Below are 16,804 nucleotides of genomic sequence, written 5' to 3'. Positions count from 1 at the left end.
ATCCATATCCGCTTGTAAATATTCCCCTATTTCCCCAATACTTCCCAACTATCCCCAATCCCCCGTTCCCTAGTCCCATTTTCTGTAAACAGCACTCTGTAGATCCGACCTTCCCCTATTTCCCCCATTAAATGTCGCATCCAGGTCCACCGCATCTCACGTAGACAACTTTCGGACATCTTGCTAGTTATTCTTAGTCTATGTCAGTTAAGGACTCGTTTCCATTAATTCTGACTCTTCGTTGCACCAGAATGTGATTGTATGGCACCATTAGTAAGTTTAGGACCTCCCAATACCTCCCCGCATCTCTTCCTCATGGAACAACAACACCAACAACAACAACAGCGGCGGCGGCGCGGCGGCGGCGCGGGGAGTGCGCGTCCTCACTCCGGCTTGGTTAGCCGCCATTGAACATGTGCTCCGACGGGGTTACCATGCAGGGGCTCGCTGTCAGCTCCTCGTCAAGGGCGGAGCCCGGTAACCCCCCCGCACCCAATAGGAGCGGCGGACCGATTCCATCTGGGGCGGAGCTAACGAGCCGAGGGCGTGTCACTCCCCGCTGAGCATGCGCAGAAAGGGGGAGGTGACGTCAGATGCGCGCTGGACTTGAAGGAAGAGAGACGCCACCAACCGAGCGCTGCGATACCTCCCCGCATCTCTGGACTGGACCGAGCTGTATTCTGCCCCTGAGCCAAGGTGCACCTTGAGCTATCGACTGCCTGTCCTTCCTTGCCATCAATCCCTGTGTAAGTCAGTCTTGTCCCGTTTGTCTGTGGTCTGTCGGGGAATAGATAAGACTGTGTCTAAGTGCCCATCTTTCTGTGCTTTACCTCTTACCGTGTAATCTACCCGTTCTGCATCACCAATTATATCCTCCTCCGGAGGTCTTGAGAACTGTACCCCTTGTGTCGTTGCATTAATCCCAGCCGTTGTGTCCTTTCCTTCATTGATTTAGCATAGCGCGACTTAGTCAACGTCGAGTGGAATCGGGCGGGATAGGGTTCTAATCGGGGAGTAACTGTGCGGACGCGGTAATACCAAACCGCTCGGTAAACTAACATCTAAAACCGCGTCTGTAACAATATATATATATATATATATATATATATATGTAGGTGTGTGTGTGTGTGTATGTACGTGTGTGTGTGTGTGTGTGTGTGTGTGTATATATGTACGTGTGTGTGTGTGTGTGTGTGTGTGTGTGTATATATGTAGGTGTGTGTGTGTGTCTGCACGTGTGTGTGTGTGTATGTACGTGTGTGTGTATGTATGTATATGTACGTGTGTGTGTGTGTGTGTGTGTGTGTGTGTGTGTGTGTTTGTGTACACACATGTAATAAATAGGCATGAATATGCACTTATAAAAATGTTCCTGAAAGGTGAGATTGGTCTGCATAAAATATAAATTGGTTGTTCTCTCTCTGTTGGTTCTCCAGCCTCTCTCTATGCGCAGAATTTGGCATTAATTTGCCAAAAACATATCTGAACACACATATCATACGTGGGATGATATACAGTCATGTGAAAAAGTAAGCACACCCCATGTAAAGTTTTGACTTTTTCAACATATTTCAACATACAGCTATTTGATCTTCATTTCAACAATATTGATAGATAAAGGTGATATAATATAACAAATATCATGAAACATTTACATTTTGTAGTCCATTGTATCATTTAAATAAACATAAATGCAAATTTCGCATGTGGAAAAAGTAAGTGCACCCCTACATTTATCACTACTTCAAATACCTAAAATTATAATCAGGTGCACCAGCTCAGGTGCAAATGATTAGAACATCATTAGAGAGGATCTTGGAGGAACCTGTATTATTTAAACCTCAGACATTTCGTTTGGTTTGCTCTTTGTTGTTGAAGTGTGCGGCGTCACCATGCCTAGATCAAAAGAGCTCTCTGAGGCCTTCAGAAAGAAGGTTATAAATGCCTACGAGTCTGGGAAGGGATTTAAAAAGATCTCCAAACAATTTGAAATCAATCATTCGACTGTCCGGAAGATCATCTACAGGTGGAGAAGATTCCAAACAACTGCCAACTTGTTCAGGCCAGGCCGCCCCAGCAAGTTCAGCTCGAGAGCAGACCGCAAGATGCTGAAAGAAGTCTCTAAGAACCCCAGAATGTCATCATGGGACCTACAGGTAGCTCTTGCCACTGTTGATGTCAAAGTGCACGAGTCTACCATTAGAAAGAGGCTGCACAAATTTGATCTACATGGGAGGTGTGCCAGGAGGAAACCTTTGCTGGCCAGCAAGAACATCAGGGCAAGACTAAAGTTTGCCAATGAACACCTAGGCTAAGACCAGCACTTCTGGAACAATGTGTTCTGGACAGATGAGTCAAAGGTAGAGCTATTTGGCCACAGTACCAGAAGACATGTTTGGCGAAAACCAAAGACAGCATTTGACCACAAGAACCTGATACCAACTGTAAAGCATGGTGGTGGAAATATTATGGTTTGGGGCAGCTTTGCTGCATCAGGGCCTGGGCTGCTCACCATCATAGAATCCACTATGAATTCTTCATTGTACCAGATGGTGCTTGATGATAATGTGAGGCCATCTGTCAGAAAGTTGAAGCTCAACCGAAGGTGGACCTTGCATCATGACAATGACCCTAAACATACCAGTAAATCCACCAAGGAATGGCTGAAAAGAAAGAAATGGAGGGTTCTGGAATGGCCAAGTCAAAGCCCGGATCTAAATCCCATCGAGATGTTGTGGGTGGATTTGAAACGAGCTGTGCATGCAAGAAACCCCTCAAACATCGCACAGCTGAAAGAACTCTGCATGGAGGAGTGGGCAAAAATTATCCCAGTCGATGACAGAGACTGGTAGACAGTTATAAGAAACGCATACTTGAGGTTGTTTCTGCCAAAGGGGGCAATACCACCTATTAGAGCCAAGGGTGTACTTACTTTTCCACATGCGAAATTTGCATTCATGTTTATTTAAATTATACAATGGACTACAAAATGTAAATGTTTCATGATATTTGTTATATTATATCACCTTTATCTATCAATATTGTTGAAATGAAGATCAAATAGCTGTATGTTGAAATATGTTGGAAAAGTCAAAACTTTACATGGGGTGTACTTGCTTTTTCACGCGACTGTATTTGTTACCTATGGGTCAGGTTAATTAATTATTACCCAACACACACAATCGTACGATTGCAACATACACACACACACACACATACACACACACATACACACACACACACACAGATACACACACACACACACATACACACACGCACACAGATACACACAGATACACACACACACACACACACACACACAGAAACACACACACACACACACACACACACAGATACACACACACAGATACACACATACACACACTTACACACACACACACACACACACACACACACACACAGATACACACACACACAAACAGAAACACACACACACAGATACACACACACACACACACACATACACACAAACACAGATACACACACACACACACACATACATACATACACACTCACATAGATATATATACACACACACACATACACACACACACACACACACACACACACACACATACGTCTATTGGTAATTTTAATTATTTAAGGAATGATATTGACGAGCTCTATTTATTTTGTTTCACGATAACACGACATTCACTCGTGGCCATCAGAGACTCCGCCTTATTCGGTAAACATTACCTTCATGAAAACAGGGCAAAGTCTACTCTTTCGTCCATCCCGTGATCTGAACGATGTTGCTGTGCTTTTGCGTGCTGTGCTGGGCCTGTGCCCGACTCGCCACGAGCTTCACAGAGACGTCGGACGCACCACAAGAATTGCTGTCAGACTTCAAACTTTGCGCGGAGCCAAGCTGTAGTAGTGAGTTGGGGTTCTGAGTCTGACGCCATGGCAGCCGTGGGCTAGCTGTGAGTCGGTCGGTGAAGAGTCGCCATGGCAGCCGTGAGCTAGCTGTGAGTCGGTGAACAGTCGCCATGGCAACCATGGGCTAGCTGTGAGTCGGTCTGTGAACAGTCGCTATGGCAGCCGTGGGCTAGCTGTGAGTCGGTCGGTGAACAGTCGCCATGGGAGCCGTGGGCTAGCTGTGAGTCGGTCGGTGAACAGGCGCCATGGGAGCCGTGGGCTAGCTGTGAGTCGGTCGGTGAACAGTCGCCATGGGAGCCGTGGGCTAGCTGTGAGTCGGTCGGTGAACAGTCGCTGGGGGCCGTGGGCTAGCTGTGAGTCGGTCGGTGAACAGTCCCCATGGCAACCGTGGGCTAGCTGTCAGTCGGTCGGTGAACAGTCATCAAGGCAACCGTGGGATAGCTGTGAGTCGGTCGGTGAACAGTCGCAATGGCAGCCGTGAGCTAGCTGTGAGTTGGTGAACAGTCGCCATGGCAACCATGGGCTAGCTGTGAGTCGGTCGGTGAACAGTCACCATGGCAGCCGGAAGCTAGATGTGAATCGGTGAACAGTCGCCATGGCAGCCGTGGCCTAGCTGTGAATCGGTGAACAGTCGCCATGGCAGCCGTGGCCTCGCTGGGAATCGGTCGGTGAACAGTCGCCATGGCAACCGTGGGCTAGCTGTGAGTCGGTCGGTGAACAGTCGCCATGGCAACCGTGGGCTAGCTGTGAATCGGTCGGTGAACAGTCGCCATGGCAGCCGTGGGCTAGCTGGGAATTGGTCGGTCAACAGTCGCCATGGCAGCCGTGGCCTCGCTGGGAATCGGTCGGTGAACAGTCGCCATGGCAACCGTGGGCTAGCTATGAGTCGGTCGGTGAACAGTCGCCATGGCAACCTTGGGCTAGCTGTGAATCGGTCGGTGAACAGTCGCCATGGCAGCCGTGGGCTAGCTGGGAATCGGTCGGTCAACAGTCGCCATGGCAGCCGTGGCCTCGCTGGGAATCGGTCGGTGAACAGTCGCCATGGCAGCCGTGGGCTAGCTGTGAGTCGGTCGGTCAACAGTTGCCATGGCAACCGTGGGCTAGCTGTGAGTCGGTGAACGGTCGCCATGGCAGCCATGGGCTAGCTGTGAGTCGGTGAACGGTCGCTATGGCAGCCTTGGGCTAGCTGTGAGTCGGTGAACGGTCGCCATGGCAGCCTTGGGCTAGCTGTGAGTCGGTGAACGGTCGCCATGGCAGCCTTGGGCTAGCTGTGAGTCGGTGAACGGTCGCCATGGCAGCCTTGGGCTAGCTGTGAGTCGGTGAACGGTCGCCATGGCAGCCTTGGGCTAGCTGTGAGTCGGTGAACGGTCGCCATGGCAGCCGTGGACTAGCTGTGAGTCGGTGAACGGTCGCCATGGCAGCCATGGGCTAGCTGTGAGTCGGTGAACGGTCGCCATGGCAGCCGTGGGCTAGCTGTGAGTCAGTGAACAGTCCAAAGTGATTTAAACAATGTGCACATAACTGAGCCAGGTGTGTGTTCCATTACCAAGCATCTTGTCCTCGCTTGCCAACCCAGCTATTCCTTTACTCACCGTTTCGTTGTCGGTGCTTGCTTGAGTGCTTAAGCTACTTGGCGAGCGCTCTACAAGGTGATTGGTAATGGAACACACCAGGGCAATTGAAGGGAAATGGTATTAAGTTCGTAATTTTAAATCTTGTTTCTCGTATTTCTTTGGTTAAATGGGTTTTAATTGCAGGAGAGAAATTGTTCACAAACATGAACACAAACAGGTGGGGTTTTGGAGATCACGTGGTTCATGATTGAACTCAAACAGGTGGGGTTTTGGAGATCACGTGGTTCATGAATCATGATTGAACTCAAACAGGTGGGGTTTTGGAGATCACGTGGTTCACTCAAAGAGGTGGGGTTTTGGAGATCACGTGGTTCATGATTGAACATCCTCGTGCTTTTCAATCAGTAAGGAACTTACACTTATCAGTAAAAAGTAACAATCAGTATAAGTTTAAAACATGTCGGCAATCTCGAAGCCGCTTCGCTGTCCATCTCTAATAATTGAGCAGTGCGCTATTTTCCAGCGACGATGAGGGCTTTATTTGACTTTTATACACTGTACAAACATTATTAATCGTGCTATGATCACATAAAGGTGTCATCAAATTAATACAAACGCGTGGGGGAGGGACCTACATATTACGTCATACATTATTCAGCAATTTTAGACATGAACACTCTCGCACCACTTCATGTAACATTGATCCAACTACCCACCCACCGAATCCGTTACACTACGTAATATATGGATAACATGATAACAATTGATGACGTCACGTATTGTTGATCGTGGTACAAACTGCAATGCAAGCTTACATTCCAGTTAAAACAACTATATTATTTTTTGAACTTTTGAATCCTATGAGGATATTATATGTCGCCTTTTATCATTAGACAATGAGAACTTTTGATTGACGTGATTATTTCCCCAATAACTTTGAAATTGACAGGAGTGACTTTTGTTTTTGTATACAAGGTCAAGGCTCATGGGAGAGGTGGAACATAGAATGGATCAGGACGCAACGTAATAAAGGGAATGTGATAAGTGCTCCTCCCCAAACCCCGGCCACGGTGTACTTCCGAGCCCCGAAAGGGGTCATGGCAGAAAGATGTGCTATTATGCGTGCCAATGACCAATGGTGAAACCACACCATAGTGGGGGGGCCAATGTAGCAGATTGAAATGCCCGGTGAAATTGCTTGTTAATTTTTGGACACTGGTTGGGCTGTCTTTAGGGATGATATAAGTTCTAGAAAAAATATGTCTCCAATTGTTTCAAGTTCTTTATGGCGGCCATTTTGGATTTTCAAAATGGTGGATGTCGAAAACGTAAAATTCCATTATCTTGGCTTCTAAATGACCTAGAGTTTCGATTCTGGTGTCCAGTTGTACATTTTTGGGGATAGAGAATTGAATGAAACCTTCTTTAATAACCTACAAGGGATAAAAATAGGTTTTTATGGCACAGCCGAACCAGTGTCCAAAATCTAACTTAATGCACATCTATCTTAATTGTTATTTGTTATTTGTATGTTCCAGATTCGTGACCCTGAGCTATGATGGAGCCAAAAAGCAAGAAAACCAAGAAAGAAACTGATTTCACACTTTGCATTCAGTGCCAGGATCCCCAAGGTGCACTAGTGACTGAGCCAGCACTGGGCTCATATGCAAAGTTTCTCCAGTTCATCCAGGAGAGGGCACGATATGGTGATGCCGACTTCAAACAGATCAGCGAACGATTAAGCTGTTTCACTGCCACTGACTTGAGGAACAATAAAGCAAAGTGGCACCGGGCATGTTATGGATCTACATGCAACACTGCTCACCTGGAGCGTGCTAGAGTTCGCCACCAGAAAGCCTGCGAACATGGCGACACCCAGCATCTTCATAAGAGGTGTGGACGTCCTTCTTCTGCACCTGCCGCTGCAAGTACCTCAGGTTCTACGCAAGACGAGACTCTTCGCTTCACACGTTCATCATCAACTCCATTCAACAGAGACCTTTGTTTCTTCTGTCAAGAGGTCACTAAGGAAAGTGTACATGTTGTATGCACGTTCAACGCAGGTAAACAGCTGAAGAAAGCTGTTGAAGAAGGCAGCAACCACAAGTGGAAAGTTCAGCTGAGTGCTGCCATCAGTGCACATGATGCTCATGCGATCGACGTCAAGTATCATCTCCCATGCTGGGTGCAGAATGTCCAACGTGCTCCCAAGAGTGGGACATCAAGTGATGACAAAGAACACATACTGCAAGAAACTAATGTTATCAAAATAGCCGCAGACATTGAGTTTGTCAGCCTTGTTCGCTCTCTACTCCAAGCTGGTGAAATTCTCAACATGTCTGACCTGAAGTCGGTTTACTCCAGGATTCTTGACAATAATGGTGTGCACAATGTCCCATCACCTACTACCCAAGGCATGAAGGAGAAAATCAACTCTCACATTGATGACGTTCACTTCATGAAACCAAAACGTCGAAACGAGTCAGACTGTGTATTCTCCACTGCCGTGCGTGATGCAGCTGTCGAAGATGCAATGACGAAGACAAATGAAAAAAACATCGAACAACTGTTTGAGAGTGCCTCTGTTCTCCGCAGTGCCATTGCTTGTCAGAACAAGCACCCATGGCAATTTGAAGGAGAAATGAACACTGATGATGCTGAAAAGCATGTACCCAAAGTACTCTATGCTTTCCTCCGCTGGCTACTGGAAGGACCAGCCACGAGCATTGAGCCAGAGACTATGCGCTCAGCCACTATTCATCGAGATGTTATAACCATCAGTCAGAACATCATGTACGGCTACAAGTCAAAACGCCAAGTCACGTACAAGCCCAAAGAGCCAGATGCACCATTCCGCCATCGCTTAGAATGGCCACAGCAGCTTGCCGTTGCCATTGTAGTCCATCAGTCCACCAGAAACAAGAAGCTTCTGGATTTCCTGCATGGGTTCGGTCTGTCTGTTGATTATAGTCGGATCTTGCGGTTGGAGACACAGCTGGCCAACTCAGTCATAGAGTCTACGACAGAACAGGGTGTATACTTTCCAAGAACCATGCGCATAGGGACGTTTGTCTTCTTTGCAGTGGACAACAGTGACTTCAATGAAGACACACCTGATGGGAAGCGGACACTCCATGCTACAGCCTGGGCACTCTACCAACGACGGGAACATGCACCCTCCACAGATGAACATAGAACACTGACACTACATGACCGAAAGGCCAGACACCGCTCACTCAAGGTTCTGACTGCTCCAGACTTTGTTCCTTGCCAAGCACCAAACAAACAATCTGCCACAGGTACCACGTATAGCTTCAAGACACGGTCAAACCCAGATGTCACCAAGCCGTACTCTGCGACGGACACAGTGTGGCTACTTTCACGCACAATCATGCGAACAGCTGAAGCTGAGGACGTACAAGACGACATCATCCCACCAGATGACCAGCTGCAAGCTGCAGAACCCCAGCATGCTGACCCTGTTGGGTCACTCGTCCACGATCCAAAACAACCACCTGGCAGTAGGATCAAGCATCACGATATCCCAACTTGGACAGCCTACAACTCACTGCTCTCCTCTTCGAAGCCTCTGACAGAGGTCAACGCCCTGCCATTGGTAGCAGCACCAGCCCATGAATGGCAAACACTGATAACAGTCTTGAAACAGACACAGCAAATCAACTGCATGGTCATGGGTCCCGATAGGAAGACAGTGATCACCTTAGACATGGCCCTGTATGAGCGAGCCAAACAGCTGGAGATGACCAGAGATGACTGCAAAGGCAAGTGGGTACTGCGACTAGGGGAGATGCACACTGTGATGGCTGCACTGAGGGCTGCTGGGAATGCCATAGAGGACAGTGGTCTTGACGAGGCTTGGTCTGAGGCTGATATCTATGGCCCAACAACGACCAGACAAATACTGGAAGCCAAGCACATGAAGAGGGCTTTGGAGGCCCACATCACCACTGTCCAAGCCCTCTTCGACCTCTATGTGGACGAATTCTTCCAAGAGCATCCCCATCTGAGGGGCCCATGTACCCAGTCAGCACAACAGGTTGCCCAGAGCTGTCATCTACACAACCGAGAGGAGATGACAAGCGCGCAGAACAACATGCTAGCTGTCCTCGAGTCAAACGAAGTCCTGGAGGCCATGGCAAAGTTTGATGAGAGGAAAGAAGCCAAGAGTCCACTGTTCAAGTTTGTGCGACGCTACATGTGGATGATAATGCTGATATACACATTCATCCGTGCCACCCGTGATGGACAATTTGAGCTTCACCTGTCTTCACTGGATGAGATGTGCATATACTTCTTTGCACATGACAAACAGAAATATGCCAGGCTGACTCCCCGGTACCTTGCAGAGATGAAGGCCCTGAAGATGACAGATCCAGGGATCTACCAAGAGTTCATGGATGGGAACTTCAGTGTCCATAAGAATGAAATCCCCTTCTGTGCTGTAGGTGTGGACCATGCACTGGAGCACATCAACAGGATCATGAAGGTGACAGGGGGTATTGTGGGCATTACCCAGAATGCCAGTGCCCGCGAAAGGTTCTTTCTGACAGCACCAGAGCTGAGTAGGCTTGCTGAAGAAGCCCGTCAGATGGCTGGCTCACAATCAGCTACACGCAAGGAGCACCACGACCTATCAACCACAGTCTGGGCTCGGCAGGAAGACAGCATTCGTCGACTGAAGAATGTGATCAGAGAGTCCATGAATCCCATGACGCATGAGGGTGAAGACCTGACGACTATCATCACCAAGGTGGTGATGCCAGCTGAAGTACAGAAGGATGTCTGCAACCAAGATGAGATTGGTCAGAAAGCGTATAACACGTTTGTTGCAGAGCGCATCAACACAAATGAAATCAACCTTTGGGCCAGAATGGGAAAGGTCAAACTGAAGATGTGGAAGAGTGCCAGGAAAGCTGTGAAGCACAAACTGGCAGACAAGGTTGTAGAGCTGAAAGACGACAGGTCACTGTTTGCGCGCATGCTGATCGTGGCCCGCTCACGACCAGAGATCAACTTGAAGGATGCCATAGATCAATATGAATTCACCGCGCTTCCACGAACCCTCTTTGCAATGGCTGGGACACTACTACCATGCACAGACAAAAGCAAGCTCATGGGCATCCTAGAAGATCTACCCAAGAAGTCAACTGGCACTGGTCAGCAGCCAGACGACGACAATCCTGAACATACTCCACCCCCTCCCAAGAAGGTGACTGTCATAGACGGCATGGCATTAGTGCAAGCAATGGGTAAGCCACAATGGGTCAAAACATGTGCCCAGTGGGCTGGCCATTTCAATGCAACACTGGACTGCAAGACCAACGGGTATGATGAAGTCCACCTCGTGTTTGACCGATATGATCTGCCAAATTCACTGAAAGAGGCCACACGGGAGAGGCGCCAAGGTGGCAAGCCGCCCACTGCTTACCACGTTCAAGACAGCACCCCGATTGGGAAACTGACAGCAAAACAGTTCCTGTCGCACACCAACACCAAAGATGAGCTAACTGTCTATCTGGCAAAGAAAGCTCTGTGTCACTTTGAGGGGACTACCAAGGTCTTCATCGTCACTTCAAGGCAGGATGTCTTCTCCAACTGCATGGATGTACAGCATCTCCGTAGCTCCCAGGAGGAGGCTGATACGAGGATCTTTCTTCACAGTCTAGATGCCGTCCGAAGAGGTGCAACACAGCTGTACATTCAGTCACCTGATACTGATGTATTCACTATTCATCCTAGCACTCCACCGGTACCATGAACTATGCAAAGACACATACTTCATCACGGGTGTGGGGAACAAGAAGAGGCAAATCTCACTGGAACCAATAGTACATGAACTTGGTGTCAGGAAGGCTGCAGCCCTACCAGGATTCCATGCATTCACGGGAGCAGACCAGACTGGTCGGTTTGCCGGCAAGGGAAAGCTCACATGTTGGCAAGCCCTCAATAGGTGCTCTGTTGAGGTGGTATCTGCGTTTCATGACCTTGGGGCCTCTGAGGAGCTGAGAGCTGACACAGAAAGTGACATTGAGGCATTTGTATGCCAGCTGTATGAGCCTCGTACTACAGTTGTGGATGTGGGCAAGCTGAGGTGGAGACTGTTTACCAAGAAACAGCTAGAGGCACAGAAGCTGCCACCAACACGGGGAGCTTTACATGAAGCCATTGCTCGTGCACATTTCCAGGCCATGGTGTGGCATCAGGCTGATGTACCGGACCCCCAGCTTCCACAACCAACAGAACATGGATGGAGAGCAGAAGGAGATCAGCTGGTGCCCATCACAACCAAGGACCCTCCAGCCCCAGCTGCCATCACACATCTAATCAAATGTAACTGCAAGAAGACCCAATGTATGTCTCACTGCTCATGCAGGTCTCAGCATCTCAACTGTTCTGAGATGTGTATGTGTGGGGCAGATGAAGAGGTGTGTGGTAACACGGGTCAGGAGCGCCCCATGGGAATCGATAACACTGATGATGAGGAGGATGGAGATCCTTCAATGTAACAATGAACACTGCCAACTAAAAATATTGCACAAAGACATTATAAGTGTACATTTGAACACTAAAGTCCAGCCTTTATGTGATTTAGAAGTGAAAATGATGGAAAAAAATATATATATATGTGTTGGCATAAGTGCGTGAAAATCCAAGATGGCTGCCATAAGAACCCTTTTGATCATATGTAGGTGTATAAATGTGTGTTTATTGGATTAAGTATCCGCAAATATGTACATTTGGACACCAAAATTAACACTCTAGGTCATTTAGAAGCCAAGATAATGACAATTTCGGTTTTCAACAAATGCCATTTTGATAATCCAAAATGGCCGCTATAAAGAACTTGAAAAAAATGGAGACATATTTTTTCTACAACTTCTATCATCCCTAAAGACAACCCAACCAGTGTCCACAAATTAACATTTGAATTCAACGGGAAAACATTGGCCCCCCCACTACCAATCAATTGTTACCAAAACCAAGTATTGTATTAAAACCACACAATAATAACAAGTAACGCACATACAAGAAAACCTCACTTGCACAGCAAACACGATATAATTTCTATGATGGTACCACGAATTTCCTGAATCAATAACTCACGGTATTCCCACGTGAGCAATCGGTAACATCCCCCAAAGTCACTGTGTCACGATAACAGGCCAAAGTCGATCCCCTTGGCTCTCATGATCACAAGAAAAGGTCGTACTGAGACCTGAACCCAGAACGGCTAACAGTCGACCCTGCAGACGAGCCGCTTGGTGAGGTGTCGGGCCGACGTCGGTCTGGTAAAAGTTCACCCAAAAGGAAACTGGGAATTCACACCTTCGGTTCACCAGACAATGACGCTGACATGAACGATCAGCGGCTCCCAAGCGGAGAACCGTGAAGAACCGCGAGTTCCTAAGCGAAATCCATGACACACATGAGAACCAGGCGAATGGCTGGTGCGAGGTGAAATGGCTGGTGCGAGGTGAAATGGCGGACAGGCCCGTAATGAGGCGTAACTGCTCTCCAGGGATGATTCACTTTCGGAACCAAAAGCAAAACCCGTCACGCAGGTTTATTTGCCACAGCAATAACGACACTGTCACAGGAATCCCTTTCCCGGGAAACCAATATTCGCTCGTGACCAATGTTCACCAGCGTCCGCTCGACCTCTCGAAGCAGATAGGCCTTCCTTTCCCGATCTCACTCGATCCGCTTGCCCGCCTCTTCTTCTTCTTCCGTTTCCCCCTCACCCATCTCGTTTTCCTTCTGAGACATTATTTTTACCTTTGAAGACAGTTATCTCCATTTCACACTCAAACTGTAAAAATAATAGTACATGAAACTAAAAATGCTTCAAGTGGATGACAACCACAAAGACGGAAGTGACGAATCCGTAACAAATGCCAGAGAGAGGAGATGGAAACGCCAACAGTTGGGCCGAGGGACAAAATAAATGGAGCGAACAACAATAGATGCATGGATAATGATGAGGGGAAGAGGATAATGCAGAGGGTGGATAAGATGGATTCAGAAGCCACACTGGGGTAGGGGGTGATTTAATGGGTGTAGAAAAAATATCATATGGGGGCTGGAACAGCTGTGTTTAAGACTTGGAAGGAGGAGTGAGATTGAAGAGGATGTGGAAGTTGGTTCCATAGGCAGGAAAAATGAGGAAAGAATGAGTGTAGGTGAGCAGTCGTTCTGCATTTTGATTGTTTCACTAGAAGGGGGTTGCTGGAGGATAAGGTGCTCCTTGCAAATACCTGTTGGCGGGCAGGGAACAAGACATCGAGAGGGCAGGGGGTGCAAGACCAAAAGAAAACAGAGAGACCACCAGCTTGTCTGTTATGTCATGGTAGAGGGTGGAGTCATCAACAAAGAGATAAAGATGATTTTCCAGAGAGTCAGTGATTATTATTGATGAAGATCAGGAATAGGACTGGACCCAGAACATTACCTTGAGGCACTCCAGCCTTGACAGGGAGAGGAGATGAAAGGATTCTTTTGAGTGTCACGTGCTGGCTACAAGAGTAGAACAAGTTAGTAATCCATGTGTGGAGATGACCTTGGATTCCTTAGACAGAGGGTTTGGAGAGTAAGACACATTGCTCGAGAGTATCAAAAGCATGGGATATGTCGAGAGAGAGAGAGAGAGAGAGAGAGAGCGAGAGAGAGAGCGAGAGAGAGCGAGAGAGAGAGCGAGAGAGAGAGCGAGAGAGAGAGCGAGAGAGAGAGCGAGAGAGCGAGAGAGAGAGCGAGAGAGAGAGAGAGAGAGAGAGAGAGAGCTGATCTCTTGCTTGACAATGAGCATCCATTGTTGGGTGTGTCGAAGCAACATGTCCAAAGTAGAGTGACTTAATCTGAAACCGAATTGATGATATGAGATGAGGCTGTTGGAGAAAAGGAAGGATTTCATATCAGCTGTGATGATGGATTCCACAACCTTGCTGATGATTGGAAGTAAGATAATTGGCCTATAGTTAAGTGCATACGTTTTTGCACATTTTTAGCTCACCTAGAACATTGGGAGTAACTGTGAGTGAGAGGGGTGAGACAAGGTAGCAGGACGAGGGGAATCTCAGAGGAGGAAGCAGAAATGGGGTGGGAAGAGTGGGAAGCAGATTTTGCGGAGGGCACTGACATGGAGGGGTTCAACACCATAAACAGATGTGGAAGGGGGTATTTATTGTTGTGTGCACCCAACCTCTGCAAAATGGAAGTCTCAGGATTCCCATACTTGATATATGGAGAAAGACTTCATGGGTGGAGTGGTTAAAATGTTTTCACTTGAAGACATGCAGGTAAATGGGGCTGTAGGTCCAATAGCTGGCTGGATGACCTATGCATTTGGGAGTGTTGTGGTTTTGGGAAACAATCTTTGTAAGAAAGAAAAGGAAGAGATTTTTATGTAGATGAAAAATGAAAGAGTTGTTTCTGATGGAGTACTGTGTATCAACACATCCATCCACTGCTTTTTCAGAAAGAGTACCATCTCCAAGGAGGAACAGCCAGGTGGAAGTCAGACTGGTTGCCAGAGATTAGTGAGTTAGAGAAGAGAGAGTGCCTGAGATCAGCTGCAATGACGAACTTCATCACTTTGCTTATGATAGAGATAAGGCTGATCGGACTGTAGTTAAGGGGTCATTTTTGGAATCTTTCTTATGGATATTAGTCATGTTTGCAACTTTCCAAAATGGAGGAAATTGCCCAACCAAAAAAGACCTGTAAAAGAAAGAGGAGAGAGGGTATGTGATTGAACTTTAAGCACCTGAGGATTAGAGCATGTATGCCATCAGGACCAGAGCCGGAAGAGGTGACGAGTTGGGTTAACAAACCTCTCCACTATGATCGGGAAAAGTCCAAATGATGTAGGGAATATTCTGTAATGTAACTCTTACTTTGTCTCTCCGTAAAGACCGTCTGGAAAACCCTCCCATCTACTTTCTCAACAATCCTCTCGAACAAGTTCTGTCACTCAAGCTTTTGGGTATCACTATCTGCCATGATATTTCTTGGGAAAACCACATTTCCATGCTGGCCGCAAAAGCCAGTCGCCGACTGGGCATCCTCCGTCATGCGAAGTCCTTCCTTTATCCGCAGCCTGACGGAATACTGTTCTCCCCTCTGGGCTGGTGCTCCTGCCTCACACCGAGCTCGGCTTCATGCGGTTGAAACCAAAGCTTTCAGAATCATTGGAATCTCCTGCAATTAAGCTGATTCTGAGGGCTTTTCACTTGCTCACCTCAGGCAGGTAGGTGGTCTTTATGTCTTATACCGACTGCTCTCTGGCCTAGCTCCCCCTGCTCTGTCTGTACTCTGTCCCCCAAATACTCCTGCAGGACGCACAAGATCTGCCAGCAACCCTCCTCGGGTGAAACTGACAAAATCAAGACTCTCTGCTCACCTTCACTCTTTCATTCCCCTTTTTCCCACCTCTGGAACAAACTCCATCACTCTCTTCAATCCCACTCCTCCCTCCAGGTCTTTAAAACAGCTGTTCACCACCATCTCTTATCTTCCCCCATCCAAAACCTTGATCTTTTCTGCCCCCGTTAATCCACCCCAAACCCACCTCCCTCAAATTCCCTGTTTTCTTTCCTGAAACTCCCTGTAATGTCCATGTTCTTTATCCCATATACTCTGTGTTTATCTTGACCACTCTTTCACAGACCTCCCAATGTCCCAGTTCCCTATTGTTGTTGTGCTTCCCTCCTCTCTCCTCCTCTTGTCTGCCACTTCTTTTATTATTTGTTCTATGTGTTAGCTCTTATACGAGCCTCGAGTTAGTATGCAAAAAAAAAACCCGATGTGATTATGCACCAGTTTTGAGTGGAGAGAGCAGATTTTAGGCCAGACCCATTAGCTTAACTTTATGACCATACACGTCTGCTCCTTGGGTTTTCTCCGATGGCTGCTAAATAGATGCTCACTTTTACGAACATATGGTCAAAATAACGAAGAGGAGCTGAGAATGAGCAGGACAAGATGGAGGAAAAGTTTGACGTTCGAAGGATCAGTAATAACTGCTTGCCATTTGGGAGATATAGAAATGTTTTGAAAAAGACAGTGTAAGTTCAGTCATTATGCTGAATGACTTAGTTGCTCAGCCATGTACTTATGCATGTGAATAAACACAATGCCAGCTGGCCTGGTGGCAAATAAAGTCTCCACAGCTTTGGAAGAGCGAACAAGCATGAGAGGAGAGCAGAGAGTCAATGTTTGCTGAGAGCTTCGTATTTGGGGTCATCAGGGTTTTGAGGATGGTAGAATGTATAATGAAACAATGTTGTTATGGAGAGGAACACAAAGTCAAT

The 16,804-nt window shown here is 47.4% G+C and overlaps 1 protein-coding gene across 2 annotated transcripts in view; it reads left to right on the top strand.

The window, feature by feature from the left end:
* Nucleotides 1-3,704: 3,704 nt before the first annotated feature.
* Nucleotides 3,705-16,804, top strand: part of LOC137435368 (uncharacterized) — a 135,428-nt gene continuing 122,328 nt past the window's right edge. For both annotated transcript variants that reach the window (XM_078785381.1, XM_068129106.2), the window contains exon 1: nucleotides 3,705-3,900. In XM_078785381.1, coding sequence (XP_078641507.1) covers nucleotides 3,774-3,900 — 127 coding nt within the window. In that variant the 5' untranslated portion in view covers nucleotides 3,705-3,773. The remainder of the gene's footprint in view (nucleotides 3,901-16,804) is intronic.

This window comes from Myxine glutinosa, chromosome 1 (assembly GCF_964187855.1).
Source record: "Myxine glutinosa chromosome 1, kmMyxGlut1.1, whole genome shotgun sequence".
Classification (NCBI taxonomy): domain Eukaryota; kingdom Metazoa; phylum Chordata; class Myxini; order Myxiniformes; family Myxinidae; genus Myxine; species Myxine glutinosa.
The sequence above is the reverse complement of the archived record's forward strand: the minus strand, read 5'-3'. Positions and strand labels throughout refer to the sequence as shown.